The 19,883-nt window shown below is 29.9% G+C and overlaps 1 protein-coding gene across 1 annotated transcript; it reads right to left on the bottom strand.

Annotated features, from left to right (window-relative positions):
• Window positions 1-1,466: 1,466 nt before the first annotated feature.
• LOC142319976 (uncharacterized) lies at window positions 1,467-1,898 on the bottom strand. The gene has a single exon (XM_075357654.1). The coding sequence runs from the start codon at window positions 1,896-1,898 to the stop codon at window positions 1,467-1,469; it is 432 nt and encodes a 143-aa protein (XP_075213769.1).
• Window positions 1,899-19,883: the final 17,985 nt, after the last annotated feature.

Genomic DNA, 19,883 nt, shown 5'->3' with positions numbered 1-19,883 from the left:
ACACCACATGACTTCCTGTACTCCTATTAAATTACACGTAAACATTTTTTAAATTGAAAAGTACATAAAATTTTATTTCATTAATAGCTTCTGATATTTTTTCATATTTTATTTATATGTTGTTATTATTTAATTATTATTTATCGACATTTTTTTTTTACAATCAGAGGTTATTAATTTTAATAAATCAATATACTAAAATTAAAGAAAAAGTTAAAAAAAGAGATGAAGTAGGATTTGAACCGATGTTGCCTTTTCCTTGTAAAATCTAAGTATTTCATTAATTAAAATTTTATTTGGCTATAACTCTGGAACCAATGAAAATAAGTACCACTTATGATATATCGTTAAAAATCTCTCAATGAAGGTTCATTACTACAGTTAAGAAAAAGTCAAAAATCAATTTTTTTTTGATTTTGAGCTTTTTTAGACACTTTTGGTCCAGTCGATTGCAATCAAAAGGGGAATAGTACAACTAGATGTTACAACAGTCCTAAACCAAAATTTCAACAATCTACGGCTAATCGTTATTGAGTTATACGAGATACATACAGACGTATCACCGAAACGTTCGTACAGACGTAACGCCGAAACTAGTCAAAATGGACTCAGAGATGGTCAAAATGGATATTTCTGTTGAAGTCTGAAAACCGAAATTTTTCGCGATCACAATACTTCCTAATAGTATTGTGTATTTTTACTTCGTAAAACGAAGTAAAAAGTGAATATTTTCAATTGTATTTATAGTTTTTTAAATTTCAAAATTTTCATTAATTTTTTATCTGTTTACGGTAATCTAAAATTTTTATTTTTTATTCAATTATTACGTCATATAAATCCCCCTTTTTATTTGATTTTCTTACGACTTTTTTATTATTGATCAAATAATTTACATATCTAATACCTTTATTATCTATTATTTATAAAGTAAATCTTAGTGACTAGTAGCCGTGGTGATTTTATCTGCAAACAAAAACGTTTCTGTGTAATATCAAAACTTCACTCCTACAAAATCTTTGATCGATTAAATTTCTCAGCTAAGTTTCTCAGCCTTCATTCTTAACATTTTTTTTCCCTACTCCCTCGGGCCGGTTATCCAATTAAGTATACGCAGCCCGAGGAAGTGTCCTTTTACTCAAAGGAGGCCTCCCCACCCACCGGCTGTATGTCCGGCACGGTAGGTCAGCCCCCCGGTCGGATCTTTTCTTTTTGTTTTCTTTACATTGCCTGCCTCAAATTCCCAGGGCAGGAACCGAGTCCGGCTATGCCGTCCCCAGCCCCAGTCCCGGGAACCGGGTCTCGGTCTTTTGATGTTGCCTGCCTCTAACCCCGCAGAAGGTAGGCCAGGCCCGACTATGTCGTTCCCAACCACCAACTACGAAGCCGGGTCTCGGTCTTTACATTCCCAGTCCGATCTCGTAACGCCTACTCGCGGTCGTAGCTTTCATAAAGAGACAATTTAGCATTTAGCATAGTTTAGCATTCCTTTGCGTGAATATGGCTCTATACCAAACAGGTGCAGCAAACAATAAAGCCGAGGTGCATGCGGAGACTAAAATCCTACGTTTAGATGATCGTGGTGCTTCACGTCCAGTCATTAATATCAATATGGCTTTGAGAGTTTTTACAACAGATTTACATCTCTCAGCGACATGTAAACCAAAATTTAAGGACTTATCTATTATTAGGCCAAGATATTTAGTATGTGCCACCCTTCTTAATCTATGTTCTCCAATCCACAAGTCGAGGTCTCGAATATTTCTTCTGCCCGCAATCATTATGTACTCGCATTTGACCAGAGATAATGCCAGTCCATGTTCAGTGAGCCAATCGCATACAGTTTCGAGTGCTCTATTACCAGAGGTCTCAAGTTCTAGCTCAGTCTTGGCGTTGACCATGATAGTTACGTCATCAGCGTATGCGAAAACCTCAGTCCCGGCTGGCATCTGCAATCGCAGTACGTCGTCGAAAGCAATTAGCCACAAAAGTGGTCCCAGGACTGATCCTTGAGGGACACCACCGTGGATTTGATAATTCAGTGTATCCTCCCACGTGTTTACCCTTGTCCATCTGTCTGAGAGATACTCAGTAATCTGTCTCCGAAGACCAGCCCTTACATTTCTTTTGTTGAGTGCTGTAATAATCGTAGCCTATCTGACAGAACCGAAAGCGTTCTTAATGTCTAGAGTTATTAATAACGGTATTTTTCTGGTCCGCCTGTTCCGCTTTTTACTTTAATAGCCCATTTAATTATTTTGTTCATGGCATCCAGGGCGGAATTTCCTTTAATAAAACCATACTGATTCTTATGTAGCCCGTCGCTGTCATTCAGTTCTTGTATTAACCTGTTTGCAATAAGTCGTTCCGCCACTTTGCCCATTCTGTTAATGAGGCAGAGCGGACGGTATCCAATCTCAGAAGAACCAACAGTATTTTTTGGTAGAAACACCGTCCTCGAGGATTTCCAGCACTTAGGAAACATCTTATTTTGGGCACCAAAATTAGCCGCATCTGTTATCTCCCAAGGGACCCTTTTAAAAGGTCCCTTGAGAATCGCGGCAGGAATGCCATCAGGTCCTGGGCTCTTTTTTTCCTTAAGTCTTGACACAGCCAAGGCAACTTCTTGCTGCGTGAAACGACCGGCATCGCAATTCACCAATTCCAGAGGGTCCGATTCAGGTAGCGGAAAAAGCCTGTTTAGCTGTTCCACAGCGGTCTCCGCCGTAAGGAGGGGTCTTCTCAGTTTACCAGTAACTATCTCATATGCCCTTCCCCACGGGTCCGAGTTGAGCTCCCCGCATATCTCTTTCCAGCACCGTTTCTTGCTGGTCTTGATTAGCTGATTTAATGTCCGCCTAGCTTCTGTGAACATACTCTTGGCGTAGCCAAGAGTATGTTCACAGAAACTAGGCTTTAACTCTTGGCTATAACCCCTATTAATCGTCTCTCAGGACTTAGAATAATTTCATAATATTATACGACTCGTATTGAAAAATATTCTAAGTGGTTGTTTACAACTTAGAATTCTGCTAGTACTGTCCTGTCTATTCGACTTATAATATTTCACTATTATGAGCTATATTATAACCTCAAAACTAGTAATTATTTCTGTAAAAAAACAGTTTGTACTCACTATAGGTAATCTGTTTTCACCTCTTCTTATGTCCTTACTAATTAGTAACCACAATATTTCACTTAAACACTGTGTGCCACCAAAAAATAACTAAAAAGTTTCCTTGTATTCGCTTATTTAGCCATTTCACTAAAAACCTTAATAAAAAAGTAAGTCCTTAACCAGATCTCTTGAAAATTAACAATCATGTCCGTTAACCATACCACTTTGAGTCCCGAATATAAAAATCAGAAAATTATCCGAAAAACCAAACCAAAATTACACAAGACGTAGAGCTCAATATACACGTCCTCTCAGAAAGAGTATCCACACTCGACTCATTCTTAACATTTAACGACTATTTATGCAACTATGTACATAAAAGGATTCTTCATATTTGAAAATAATACGATTGAAGAGATTTTATTATGGTTTTTGTTTGGCAAAATAATACGATTGAAGAGATTTTATTATCGTTTATTTTCGTTTATTTTGTTTGGTAACAATTAAAAACTCAAGAAGTTTGAGATGTAATCGGATTTTTTCGTCTCGTAGTTGAATTTTTTATCTGTATAATAGTAAAGCTTCCGTAGAGTATTATCCATAGTGGATTTAGGAATGCTAAGCTTCGAAGAATGGTGCCTGATTGATATCTTCAGACTCCTAATGCCAACGTTCAACATCTTTTTTGTTTATTCATGGTCTTGAAGAATATTTATCTTTTTCTATTTTATCAGCTCTATTTAAATTTTAAAACTATGCCTAAACTAGTTGATATGTTAAAACCATTCTACCGTCCGTTCCTATAATTATATTGAATAATAACAACAGAATTAGATAGAGCAAATCATAAAATATACTGAAATTTTTGTTGCAGATATATCTTGTAGTTACCGAAATAAAGTACTATTTGAAATGGTAATTAAATATTATACCTAAAATAAAACAGGCCGTTTGCATGTTTACTTCCGTGGATACGTACTTTCTTACACTTATTTATATACACACAAACACGCGCGCTGCGCGTTGGTTTAATGTTGTAAAATCAGGTACTGTGTGTATAATAATTTATTTTTTTAAATTACTGTAAGAGTTATGTATCATTATTAAAGTTAATATTTTTTTATGATTTATTATTATTTTTTTGTAGTTACATTTTGAACACTCAACACATACATTTTCATAGGATGGATTGAATGATTCACTGTTTTGAACGACAAATTATCCTTCACAACAGTCAAAATATTACCTTTTTATTTTCATTGAGTACATAATTATTACGTTGTTGTCATAGTTTTTGAGAAACGTTTATAGCGCTAAAAGAAGAAAAGATTGCTTGATTTTTCAGGTGAAAGATATTGGAAATCCTGTTAAAGATTAAAATCGTAAGATTTTTGTTTTAGTATATATCAACCATTTATTATTTGGTAAATAAAAACTTTTGGATGAACTTTTTTCCTTTTATTAAAGATTGTTCCTTAGTTTAGTAATGCAGGGACTGTTTTTTAAGCAAATAATAATTAAATAAATATTAATAATAATTTTTTGTACTGTTGTAGAATAAATCAAGTTTTTCAGAAAGGGAATACCCTTTCGAAACCAAAATCTTGCGCTAGAATCATAAAGTAAATAAAATGATGAAAATTTTAAAGAAATTAGCCCATTAGTTTAACGATCTTAAAAACAACAATCAAAATGACGCATAAATTTTTTTTAGCCTTTTATAAATGAAAACCTGTTTGAGATTCAATGGTTCACACAACACAATGTGTCAAAATTAGAAGATCATATTAATTTTTTCCGAGGTGTAATTATAAACAAAAAAAAAATATAATTAATCATAAAAAAAAGATAAATTTCATTCGTAATAATGCAAAACCTCCTTAATTAATTCTAAAAATAAATTATTAATTAAAAATAAATAATTATTAACGGGAATACTTTATAATTATTTTTATAACATTTTTAAAAAGTACTTAGCAATCTGGAAACCTTTAACTTAATCTGAATTCTTTTACAATAAATTTTGTATATTAGCACTTGTAAATTGCGATCTATTTTTAAGTGATTTTATTTTATTTTTTCAGAATATGAAAATATATGTCTGGTGCTGCATGTTTTTGTCCCAGACTATTGTACAAACATCTTTTGATCAATTATTTGAAGTAAAATATCTTATAACATAAATATTTAATAAACCATTTGGTTTACATTTAGTGCATAGAACGTAACCTAAATATGTTTACTTTTATATGTTTTTGAGAATTTATTTGTTTTCATATGTTTATTTTTAGAGAATACGATGAAAAATCAATTTTTAATTTATTTTTTTTAATGAAGAAATAAAATTTATTTTAATAAAGTATTTCATTGGTTTTTAAATTAAAATGTTTGTTAAAACATAATTTTAATTAATCAGTTGCAGTACCAAAAATTAAATTAACGAAAAAGATTAATTTATGCTTGAAGTGAACACCTGAAGTAAAATAGGCCGTTTACATGTTTGCTTCCGTGGATACGAATTTTCTTACACTTATTTTATGTACACACACGCGAGCGCGCGCGTTGATTTAATGTTGTAAAATCAGGTACTGTGTGTATAATAATTTATTTTTTAAATTACTGAAAGAGTTATGCATCATTATTATTAGTAAAGTTAATATTTTTTTATGATTTATTATTATTTTTTTGTAGTTACATTTTGAACACTCAACAGATATATGGATGGATTGACGATAGATGAAAAAATTTCAGAAATTATCGAAAATCGAGCCCAAGATAAGCGCATATAAAATTCATTATTTGAACCATAAATAATGAATATTGAAGATTTACATCAGAAGAAAATTTAAGACTTTTCAGTCCGTTTCTTTAAATAATTCGATGGAGAGAAAAGGCTGATAATAAGTAAGTTTGATAACTTATCGATAAAGAAATTTCCTATCTCCATTGCGGGCACTGTGTTGGGTAAACTGGTGGGAAGGGATCCCCATAAAAACCAAGTGAAATGAGAATAATTAAGATACTTTGCTGAAAGTTACGGCAATCACCCATACCAATATTGCTGATTTCGTATTGCACACAATGTCGCAATGTTGCTGTTTCCTACACAATACTGCTTACACCGTATTGCTGATTCAGATATGGACTTGTTACGTGAATTTTTCGATGATCGTTTAATTTTGCGCAGAATATGGCTTTCAGGATTCCCCAGTCTCTCTCAACCACCAGATATTTATTTATGGAGTAATTTCAAATATATTGTTTTCAAGAACGACTCGCCCGCTTTAGATGAAGTGAAAGAAAATTTAAAAAACAGACAGTATCTCTAACATCAGTACAAACATTTAAAGGAAAGGTTGTTCTGAACTTGAAGAACGCGGTAATATCGATCTGTAAGTTCAAAGTTTGGCATTTTGAATACTTATTGCGATATATAAAAATGTAATTTGCTTAATTTTCTATATCAAATTAAATTAGTCATTTCAGTGAAATAAATATAGCTTGTTTTACAAGTGGGTTGCGTAACTTTATGAACTTTCTGTATATACAGCGAATTATATTCTGTATCTGTATATACAGTGTGTATTTACAGCGAATAATTATAGATTATTATTCATTTCATCCATTATTTAGTCCTATTAAATTAGTGTAATGAAAAATGTACAACTTTGTTATAAAAAGATCTACTTACACATACAAAGTAGAATTTTTGTGTGTGCGTTTGTCTTTTATACAGATCTTCAGTTTTATTCCGATCGTGATGAAATTTTGCACGCTAGAAGAAAATTGTTATCTACGTTTAAGTTTGATAAAATTACCCCCACCCCTTTTTCTATTCCCCTAAGTAAACGTTTATCTCTCAGCTTTGCGGTTTTCCGCGAATATCTCAAAAACGGTTAGGAAATCGATCAAAGTGGAGATGATTATATGAAAGCTTATCAAATCTGATACAAAATTGCAATTTGTCCGGCTCTAATAGCGTTCTTAGTTCACCTGCTATCTCTGTCTTACCCGTTTTCCACCTTATTATTGGCCTCACTCGCTCATTGTTAGGCTACAAAAAACCCTCAAGTTGAACTTCAAACAGCATCCAAAACTACAAAAACTGAAGAACAGATGAGCGTCAAAGAACTCAAACTTCACATCAAGTACGCGTGCGATGCTGCGGGTAGCCGCTAAAATTAAAATATGATTTTATAAATTAATACAGAACGATTCACTAAGACTAACAAACTTTCAGCACTTTTACTACTGGTAAAAATAAAGAAGAAAGTTCATGTAAACATAAGTTCGGAAACACGTACGTCTGGTGAAAGATTTTTCCCTGATTTCGGTAAAATTAAGCCAGACAGAAATTCTTGAAACCCAAATTAAGAAGTAAAGTTACTGTTTTATATGAAATCTGGCCTGAAAAATTGAAAAGAAACCCAGAATTTTATTTTTAGTAGTTTTGGAGAAATCTGGGGTAAAAGACATAAGATTGGGATTGAAAAAAATACTGTTTTATATTTGGCTTAAAATAACTTTGTTAAAAGGGTAATAAACGCATAAAAGCTTTAAAGAAAATTTTTTGAGAACTTGATTCCGAGTAAAATGTTATGAATAAGGTCCATGGAAACTAAATACAACGTAAGAAATTTGAAGTTTATCAAAAACACAACATTCCAAAATGTTGCGGATTTTAACTAAGCATTAAAAGAAAAAAAAATTTAAATCGTATTTTAAAAAACTTGTAGTTTTACAACTATTGTTTAAAGTAGTTTCACAAATAGTTAAAAGATAAATTTTATTATTAAATTCTCTAAATCAGATTTAAATTTATTATTATAATTTTTGCAGTTAAAATGTAACACAATAATGATAGGACCATCTTTACAATTATTTATTTGTTTATACAAGACACTAATGTTGAAATTTATATGTAGTGCCGTTAATCTAGAACCGAAACCGATTTTTCGCTTTATTAAATCAATATGATAATAAAAAATATAAAATTGACCTTTGCATCAGCGCTCAAGGTGGATATTTTTAATATTAATTGTGTCACAAAGAAGAAAAAAATTATAAATACATTGTGCTTCTGTTATCAGATAATTAAATTCCTCGTCATTAAAGAAAAATAGGTTGTTTTAAACATGGGTTTCATGAATGTACCAATACTCTGTAACTTAATTATTAAATAGGAGATTAGAAAAGGCCATGAAAATTCGTTAGTTATAAAAACATGAATATTTTATTGAATTAAATAGAGTTTGTGGTTTTAAAGACTAAGACAAAATCAATTCGGTCCGGTATATATTACACCATAATTTTTAAATAAAAATATTGTTTTAATTTAAATTTCACAATCATAAAAAGCAAGAAATATATATATATATATATATATATATATTTCTTTAAATTTCAGCGTAAAATATAAATTTTAATTTTTTACACTGAAATTTAAAAGACACACGACTGGTGTATTTTTTTTTTTTTTTTAAAGAAGATTTATATAAAATTATATTTTTAAGTACAGCTCTAAATTATTAAATTCTTCACTGTAAAATGTCTTATTAAGGAATAAGCAATATGAGGGTTAAAAAATGAGATAAAAAAATGAGGAAAAAGAAATTCCATCATGAGCAATCAGAGGAGATAAAAAATAGAATCAGTAAATCTAATTCAAGAATCTACAGCATTTTTTTTTTTTTTTTTTTTTTTTTTACTTTTAAATGATTACTCTTCATCATTTTCTAACATTTTAATGCATATTAAATGAAATGCTAAAGTAATGCTTTCACCTAATATTTAACCTTATGAAATAATTATATTTAATTCATCATAATATATTAATTGCACTTTTACGTCATGTTATTTTTATAACACGACGATCATTTGTAACACTGAAATTTAAGACACACGTATGAAGCTTTGATAAAAACATATCTTGTTTATTCTTGTTTCTCTGAATTTTTTTCCTTCCTGTTCATATCTATATAAAATTATTTTAATTTATAACGAAATTAGATTTATATTAAAATTGTCTGTTTTTTTAAACGAATTTAATAAAGCCGACAGAGTTGAATAACTTTTCATATTACTACGTATTATTAATCATTAATAATTAAAAATAGCTCTTAGCTTTAATAACTTCTTGGATTCGCTTTGGCGTATCTTTCGATTAATTTTACTGCATATTGAAAATCACTATTCGCAGTGTTAATCGATTTGACATTAGTACCTCCACGTAAGTAGTAATTTTTGTTTTAAATAATTACAAATTTGTTAAATACTACCAAATTTTTCTTTGGAATTAAGATCCGGGTTTTACGTTTGCTAATGTATAATATTAAATTCCTGGTCACTCAGTTATCTTGTCAACTCACGATCGATTTCGCTTTATACCTTGATTCTCGACTATATTGAAAAACGATAACGGTTTCTTTCAGTGACATTCTATTAATTGAATATACAATTTTTTTTTTTTAAATATACATCTCGATTCATAATTACATCTATTATGTGTTTAAATTTTACCCATTTCCGTAGTCGATGAGGCTTTATCGAATGAGTCCTCCTTTAACTGGGAGAAAAAACGTTTGTTTAAACATAGGATTACAATTAATCCTGCTTATAAATTACCTCTCCTGAAGTTTTGTTGTTTGATTATTTATTATTGAATCTATGTTTACACACACACACATATATATATATATATATATACATACGCGCGCACACACACCTTGAGCGCAAAAATTACGATAGATAATTCAATAATAACAACAAAAAAAAGATGAAAAATTATCAGAAGTTATTAAAGAAATAAAATTTTCTATACTTTCATTTTTTTTTTTTAAATGTGCATGTGTAATTTAATAGATGTAAAAGGAAGTCATGTCCATATCAGAATTTTTTTTTTTTAAATTAGTTAAAAATACTTTTTCTTTTAGACAATTTCTATTTTTATAATCTAAATATTGTAATATATCCCTTGTGGTTATGGTAAAATAATAGAAAAGATAGATAAAGAAGAAATTTAACTTCTGTTTCTGAGGTTAAAATTATAAAATTTCAAAAATATATTTCTTCTTAAGCTTCTTTTTTATGTGATTTTTAAAACAAAATAATAATTCAAAAGCAGAGTGATTCACGAACAGTGTAACAAACTTTCAACATATGTTCTACAGAAAAATTAAAAATAAAATTCAAGTAAACGAATAGGTTGGAAAGCACTTCGCTAGCGAGTTTCGGTTGACGAGAGAAATCATTTCACCCTGATTTTTACGCCTTCAGAAAAATTAAGCAAAATCATATTCTTTGGATCCAAATTAAGGGATAAATTAAATATTACATAATGGTATTTTTCGTACCATTTTACTCATAATCAAATTCTCCTAAAGTTTTTTTTTAACGTGTTAATTTTTCCCATTTAGCGAAGCTATTTTACGCCGAATGTAAAAATAGTAAATTATTCGACCTCAATTTCTTTTGTCTTTAACCAGATTTCTCGAAAACTACAAAAAATACAGTTCTGGAACATGTTTTTTTTCAATTTTTCATATAAAATCAATAAATATAAAGTTTAATTTGGGTCCTAAGAATTACGGTCTTGCTTAACTTTACCGAATGTACAAAATCATGTAGAAATCTTTCACTAGCCGACACTCGTTAACGAAGCGTTTTCAAACTTATGTCTATATGAACTTTCTTCTTTATTTTCACTAGAAAATTTCTTGAAAGTTTGTAACATTCTTCGTGAATCCCTCTGAATTAAAAAACGATCCGAGTAGAGTTTTTTTGCGAGTATAATACTTTTAGGTAACTTTCAAGAATTTTTTTTAAAAAACTGGCATAACAACTTACACATTTGGGTGGGTAGTTTATATTGAGAACTTATTATGCATCTCAATAACGTTTTATCACCCACAACTTTTAAGCTTTGTGTACTTAATGAGATATACAAATTGTAATACTCGTAAAATTTTGCAGATTAGTAAATCAAATATTAATCATAGACTGAAGATGATGCCCCTCGAAAAATATTGTCCGAATATATAACCAAAGCGATATACAAATTATATGGAATTATCTAATTAATAGAAATATGTGATTTTGATTCCCAAAAGAACAGAAAAGTAGTAAACGTTTTTTCTCCCTAGCCATTTATGAGGGTTTGAATTAGAACAAACATCATTAGCAGGTGTCTTAGCTATCTAAGGAGCATGAATTATGTGAAAAAATTTACCTACCCTTCAGTAAAATTTTGATGTACAGAAATCATACGGTCCATATATTCCTGTCCCACTGACCGATTGCAGTCAGAATTTAAATGGTCTCACTGCTCATTATTCAGAAATCATTGTGATAAATGTTATCCAAATCGGTACATTCCGTCTGAATACATTAAGGTATAAGTAGGCCAACAAATACATCCTTTTGGAATTTTTAAATTGTAAAAATGTGATTATTTTGTTAAAAAGGTCATAAGATTAGCAGAAACTTCTACATGCAAAATTTGACCCGATCAGCACACTTTCCTTTATATGATATATTTTATTGATTGATTCAGAAGGAAAAGGAAATAATTTGACGACTAATTCTAGAGCTTGAAATAAGGAAAAAGGTTCGTACAGACATATGACTGAAAACGCTTTGTTATCAAGTTATGGCTAGTGAAATATTTTGGCCGGATTTCAGGTCCCCCGGTGATGTAAGGTAATATTTACATTTTAAAGTCGTTGTTAAATAAGGGATAAACTTGATAGTTTTTATGTTTCTTGACCTGGAAAACCGAATAAAACCGGTCACAGGACTGTATCTCCAGTAGTTTTCATGATATTCAACGTAAAATAGAAAAATTCAGTGGCGAAAAGCATGTTTTTTTTTTTTAGGTTTGAAGTACAATAACTTTGTTAAATAACATAAATACATAAATTTTATTGTCATTTCTAGGGAATTTAATTCTGAGAAAATTGATGCAATAAAGTAGGCTATATGAAAAACAAAAAAAAAAAATCAACTTTTTTTTAAATATTTTTATTTATAGTCGCATCAGCAATTAAAGTCATTAGCAACTTATCAGTGTAGCGTAACTGTACCGGTAAATTTGTAGTCTATAACAGACTCAGGTCGATCATTCCTGAGACGTGTGGTTAATTGAAACCCAACCACCGAAGAATACCGGTATCCATGATCGAACATTCAAACCAGAGTACAAGTAATTACCTTTATTAGGATTTGAACCTTAGAAATCTCGACTTCGAAATCAGGTAATTTATGATGACGAGTTTTACCACTAAACAAACCCGGTGAGTTTAAATCAACTTTTTTCAGACGGGAAAGTAAAAATAATAACAATAAAACAACTGTTGAAAAATAATTTTCCGGTTCTACTTGAAATCTTTAGATAATAACCAATTTTTATGAAATTTTTTAAGATGGCTTCTGAATTTTGATCATTGTTGCCATTTAATTTTGGTTTAAATAGTCAAGGGGGTGGGGAAGATACGGTCACCATAGGTTCTGTATATCAAAATTTTTCTCGAAAAACATTTTTTTTACATAATTCTTTGCTTGTATGCTTATATAGTTTAATGTTCCACTTAATTTTTCTCTAAAAGTAATAGGCTTGATGACGAAACCTTAAGTAGGCAGAGTCTTATAACTTTCCCGGCAAAGCCATTTAAATAGTAAAAATAAAACTGTTTATTGGATTTTTTTTAAATTTATAATAATCCCTTTTTGTTTACTGATGATGATTTGGTTAACAATCGAAATATTCATCTAGATTTAGTGTTTTATTTTTGTAACAATTTCTGAATTGCACTATTGCAATTTTATTTTATCTACCTGTTAAATAAAACGAACGATTAATCAAACAGCTTTATATTTTCATAATAATTATTTCAAGTTAGTTCTACTCAGATGAATAATTTAAAAAAATTCCCTCTGTATAAAATAAATTCACAGTCATTATTTTACAAATATTACTTCATCTTCAAATAATGGCTGCTATTACTCTTATTGTAATTTTATGACTCTTTTTATTACAACCAAAGATTATAATTAGCCTAATTTATATAAAATGATATTCAATCGTCTTTTGCGTCGTTCACTTATATATATAGATAGATAATTTATCTAATAAAGAAAACATTCAGCGATATTTATTTAAAACGGATATTTAGTTCTTTAGTTCTTCACTGTTTAAAGACGTATTCAAATTCTATATGCAGTTTTAAACACATTCAGTTCGAACAAAACTGGTTTATTTGCCATCATTTGAATTAAATTTATCCTCAGACTTTTTTATAATCAATGAAGTCTCGCTCGAGCTTATCGTTTATTTTTAATACCTCATTAATATATAATTTATTAGACAGGGTATCATTCATTGCCAATTAATTTAATCTTAAGTAATACTAATTAAGTCCAAATTTAATAAAATAAGTATTTATTTTTTTTACTCTAATGCAATGCATGAAAAAGTATCCTATGTTTAAAAAATCCTACGTATGTATGAATTAATCGTTTATAAGTTATTTTTTTCGTTAAATAACTCCAAAATAGCTACGTCGCTTTTCATATAGAAGGTAACCTAAATCTACGTAATAATCTTGGAAAACAAGATGTCCTCTATAGAAAGTCAAGTTCCTTACTCCCTGTGATGTTCATCAGGAAAATTTATTTTTGCAATCTGGCAAAAAAAAAAAAACACTATTTGAAAGGTACTAACTGTGACTCCTCTTTGATTATTACAATTAATGATTTTTACTTTCCCAGTTGTAGCGATGTATGCTGCTATAGCTATCGGGAAAGTATAGATGGGTCTTAAAAAGTCTAAGAAACATTAGTCTGTTTTTTAAGTCTTATGCCTTAAGGAGACATTAAATATATTTTTTGTAACAAAAAAATATTTTTAAATAACATGTTAATAATCTATGGAAAAAATGTTTTATTCCAGTGCCAGAAATTTATTTTTGTCAGACGGAAGTTTTTACGTAAGTACATGTTGGCCAGTATTTGGTCTTATAATTCTGGACCCCATTGACCGAACTTCTTAAAACTTGGTAGATAGTTACTACCTTCGGTTACTACCTTTTATTTTTATATGTCAAATTATACGTTATGTTCACGACAATTCATTAAACCATTATTCAACAAGCAACAAGGCGTTGTCTTCATTTATCACCTATGAACATACAGTCCAACCTGAGCATTTATTTAAATGATAGTGTAGACCACTTTTAAAACAAGCTATAAATAAAATTAAATAGACGCTGTTTTGGTTAAACCCGTAAGTTTTTAATTCAGAATTTTTATTTTTTAATGCTCTTTATTTGATGTATCAAATCCTACTTTTTCCATTTAGCATTTATGAGTTGGACTCCTCGATGGGGGCCACTAACTGCTTGGGATATGTTCGGCTCATACAGAAAAATAATCGTTTCGAGATAGGAGCATTTGCTGAATTTCATTTTTATTTATTTAATAATTGAAAGATTAATTATTAAACTGCCATACGTTGTTAATACTGCATATTCCAGGTCAATTAATGTTTTTTAAAAATCCCTTTCGGCACGCCGAAAGGCGGAGTTAAATTTTAACTGTGTTAAGTAGGGGATAAAAGAAATTTCCACCTTACAGTTAAGAAAAACTTCAAATTTACTCAGTACGGCAATTATTACATGTAAAAAAACGTTTCACGTGTTTAGCATACAAGCCCCCATCTTCTTACAATTCTAGCAAAAGTTTGGTCATCCCTTGCCGTAAGGGTTGGTCATATCAAAAATTGTTTCAGACAAAAGTTTTAGGTAATGTTTAGATAACTAACGACCACTTTAAACGGATTTGATACTTGCCTGTTAAGAGAGGTACGAATTTTTTTGTTTTCGAAATCTTATTCTTTTCACCCCCTGGGCCAATAGTTGGTGATATCAAAAAACTTTACTTAGATAAGGTTTAGGTCCTCATTCGAAGAATAGTAGGATCTTAAAACGAATTCGATATTTTACTTAATAGGAAAGTTATAGCGATATTTTTTTTTCGAATAAGTTCTTTTATTTCCATCCCCATGGTCCGATTTTGCCCATTAATAAACTCGACCGAAATTTTGGGTCATTATATTTTATGTATCAATTTGAAAGTGATTGGCGGAAAATTACAGCAGTTATCGTATCCACAAGAAATTGAAATAATGTATATAAATGTGGATATAAGCTTTTGAACTGACGGTGCATTTGGTGTGTGGAGGATGTGAAACGCTAAGATATGTCGAAATTTTCCGGAAGTCGAATCATGGTACCCATTAAAAAAAGTAGCTTTCTTATGAAATCTACATAAAAGACATTATTTGATTTATTACTTTTAGTCAAATCAAAATTTGAGACGTTCTTTCAATATTATAATTTAATTTTATTTCAAAATCGCATTTATTTTCTTTTCTCTCTTCTCTTTTTCTTCTCTTATTTCTTTTTCTAATATTTTCTATTGTAATGTGTAATTACATTTTCTGTTTCGTTGAAATTATAATTTTTTTTATAATGTTAGTAAATATCTATGATTTGATTACATTGACACAATCTTTTCTTCCTACTTTTTTCCTTTTTTTAAAAAAAAAATAAAAACTTTATAATTTGTATAGGAGTCAACTTCCTTCATTCTCTCGCGTAACCTTTTGATATCTTGATAGTTTTCATTTCCTTTTAGGTTATTCTTTTCCGGCCTCACTTTCTTCTACCTTTTACTGGTCCTTCTAATACTATTTTAATCAATCACGACTAATATTTTTTGTTACTATTTATTTTTATTACAAATTTGTAGAATATGTTTTACAATTTTTTTCAAATATTTATGATTTTAAAATACTATTGTTTTTTTACAAATTGATAGAATTTTTTAAGATTTACAACGATAAAGGTATTGTATAACAACTGCCGTAGACGGTAAAAGTCAATCTTTAATATCCAGCTTGCTACATAAAATATATTATTTTAAAGATTCCGGGTTATTTTGAACAAATTATTTATTTTTTAGTCTTTTTGTCAGACTAAAAGAGAGACTTCTAGATTAATTTTGATGAAACTTTATTTTTTTTAATTTGTTTAAATTTTCAAATTTAGTGGGCAACGAGCAATTAATTACAACCAATTTTTTTCATTGTGTATGAAATATTACCTGGTGTTTTTGGTTTAAGTTATTTTTTTGTGAAAATAATTACTTTAATAAAAACAGAAATTATTCATAATAATTTTTATCTTCTGAATTCATTTTTTTATTCTTTTCAGCTTTACAGTACATCCGTTCTTTTTAATAACACTGCTGTAAAAAAAAGTGAAAGTAGCGTTTCCCCTTTATAAAATCGTTACTTCTTCACGCCATAAAAAGAATATCTTGTGAATGGCTATCTACTGTATAGTGAGTCACCTTATATGAAAACATCCAGAAATTCCTCGTACAATTTATCTTCTTACCTATTACTACTACGTATCACTTTTATTAAGAAGTAAAATTCTTCAGTTGTAACATTATTCCCTAGCTATACCGTAAAACATTATCGTAAAACTACCAAAAATATATTATTTCAAACGCCCCCCTCATTTTTATGAGCTTTTTAATTTTACTGAATTTTTCTTCTTTCTTTTTTTATTAAATTATTATTTTATTTTAGAATTAATTTTAAATATTTTTATTTTAATATAATTTTAATCTCATTAGTTTAACCCTCTGTTCTAGCTTCTGTTTTACTCGTTTATCTTAAATAGACCACGATAGTTCAACAATTAAAAAGACAAAAGGAAAAAGCAGAAAAACTATTTAATGAATAAACTAAATTACCTGGCGTTCGATTTGGCACCCGCGACAGAAAATACCAGCTGATCAAAAAGAATTTCCTGTATGTTTATTTCAAAATGTCGGCTGTGCGTGAGACTGTACCGAGGAAGAACTACGTACAGTGTGAAGATTTTTATTTGCTGAAGAAATAAAATCGGTCGAAATTTTCTCCCGCTTACTAAAATAATATGGCTTTATTGGTACTTTTTCGTTTTATGCTACCCAAACATTCTTGCCCAAACCAACTTAAAATCACTCTAAACTAATTATTATGTTGAAAAAACAATTTTTTAGTGAGAAAAAAGTAAAAAATTTTTTTACCTACTCTCGCTTCGCTCACTAACCTCGAATAATTAACAGTAACGTTTTAATTATTTAAACAATAAATAATTGCAATAATTACTGAATTTTATTTTTTAACCTTCGGAACCATCGTTAGGTATTGCTTCAGAGGAGACGCATGATTTTTAGCATCTGAAAATGCCATGCCTGACCGGGAATCGAACACAGAACCTCCGAATGAGAGGCCGAGACGCTACCATTCGCGCCACGGAGGCCGGCTGAATTCACTATTTAAATACTCGAAACATTACTGTATTAATTAGTCAAGGTTAGCGAGCGTAGGTTAAGTTGGATGAACTACATTTATAAAATAAATAAATATAAATGGTTATATTGAATTTAGTTCCTAATATGTTCACAACTTGATTTGATAAGGAAAAAATTATTTTTTTCAATTTAAAAAAAAATTATTTTTTCAGTTTTTTTAAATTTAAAATTATTTTACTGTCCTAAATCAAGGAAAATTATGTTTTCTTGATCATTATATTAATGACTGTTCCGTGGGTTTTGTGGGAGGGGGGGAAGAGCCCCCCAATATTTACTTTATACGGTCATAAATGTAAAATTATCATTTTGCATTCCTATAATTTTAAAAAATCGAAGAAAAATCTTTTTACCTTTTTTCTCGCCTAAAAATTGTTTTTTTCAAAATGCTAATTATTTTTAAGTGATTTTGAGTTGATTTGGGCAAGAATTTTTGAGTGGCATAAAACAAAAAAGTACCGCTTTATTAATCGTGAAAACCTTTAATAGATGGATTGAACAATTTAAAGGCAGACTAAGTGTCATCGATTTTCATCGTAAACCAGATTAAGTTTCGGCTGATGATTTGCAAAATCGCATAAAGGTTTCATTCGTAACTCATTTGTTAATTGTTGTAATGTATAGTGCAAGAATCGGCACTGTACATTCCATTATCTATACTAAATCCTGAATTACCGCAGAAGTGTTCGAGGAGTGTTTCTCAAGTAGATCGACTCAAAATCACAGACACCTCAACTCACATTGTGTGGCATATTAAAACGACAGATATTTTACTGGAAGAGTTTTAGACTTTTTTAGACTGTATAATAACACTAATGAAACGCGGATTTATCACTTTCACCCGGTATCCAAATATCAGAGTATAGTACGAAACATCTTGGTTCGACTGTCAGGAAAGAACCTACGCGTCAGCCGGTACACAGATGCTAACGGTGTTTTTGAACTGTAAAGCCCCAATTTATTGTAATTTTTTGTAAGAACAACGAAAAATCAACAGCGTGTACTATTGTGATATGTTAGAATATAAAGTGAAACCCGCAATAAAGAGGAAATTTCCGGTTTCTGTCTCAAAAGCCATCAATTTTCAGCACGATAACACCCTCCACATCACTAAAAAAACAACGGAATCCATTAATAATTAAAATCGGGAAGTGTTGCTGGATCCATCTTACTGTCTCGACCTCGCACCTCAGATTTTTTGTTCGAACCTCTCAAGTTCTTACGTAGCACCAAATTCGACAACAGTGAACCGGTCAAATGTGGTACAAGAACTTGGACGAATAATTCTTTACTACTGGAACAAGAAAGATAGGACAATGGGACAAGTGCCTAAATGTAGCCAGAGTATTGTTGAAAAATGTTAGTTTCATTGTTGCTGAATTAATAGTTTTCTAATCATTTTGCGTTTTTAATTATTGAACGAACCTCCTTTATATAAAATTCAATATACATGAATGTTTAAAATATATTTAAATACATATATAAAAAATAACATGACCTGAGTGATTTATAATGAATATCCAACACTGAAGATAAATTGATGAACATTTTTATACATGAGAGTGCACACTAAGAAAGGAGGTTTTGAAATTCCAAGTTTAAAGGGTTAAAATGGATTTTAACATCTTTTTTTTGAAACCCGGTTATTTTTACTTCCTTGTACAAAGTAAAAGAAGTAGTATTGTGATCGCGAAAAATTTCGGTTTTTAGATTTCAACGGAAATATCCAATTTGATCACTCCTGAATCTATTTTGACTAGTTTCGGCGTTACGTCTATACGTACGTATCTTGCATAACTCAAAAACGATTAGCTGTAGAAGCTTGAAATTTTGGTTTTAGGACTGTTGTAACATCTAGTTATGCACCTCCTCTTTTTGTACAGTGTCCAAAAAAGCCCAAAATCCAAAACATTTGAATTTTGCACTTTTTCTTAACTGCAGTAATATGCCCCACTGACAGCTTTTCAACGATACATAATAAGTGGTACTTATTTTCAATGGTTCCAGAGATAGCCAAATGAAATATTTGGATCTTATAAGGGGAAGGCACACTGGTTCGAATCAGACTTCATCACCATATTTTTTTTAACTTTTTTTAAATTTATATATATTGATTTATTAATAATTATTACCTTCTGATTTAAAAAAAAAAAAGTTTTACATTAAATAATAACAATTAAAAATAAAAATATTAAAAAATTCAGAAGTTATTAATGAAATAAAATTTTATGTACTTTCATTTTTTTTAAATGTGGAAAATTCATTAAAAATGTGTGTAAGTTAATAGGCGTACAAGGAATACATGTGGTTTCCACATCAAATGTTTTTTAATTTATCGGTAACAAAT

The sequence above is a fragment of the Lycorma delicatula genome, chromosome 2 (genome assembly GCF_047948215.1).
Source record: "Lycorma delicatula isolate Av1 chromosome 2, ASM4794821v1, whole genome shotgun sequence".
NCBI lineage: Eukaryota > Metazoa > Arthropoda > Insecta > Hemiptera > Fulgoridae > Lycorma > Lycorma delicatula.
This window is presented reverse-complemented; position numbering and strand designations above follow the sequence as displayed.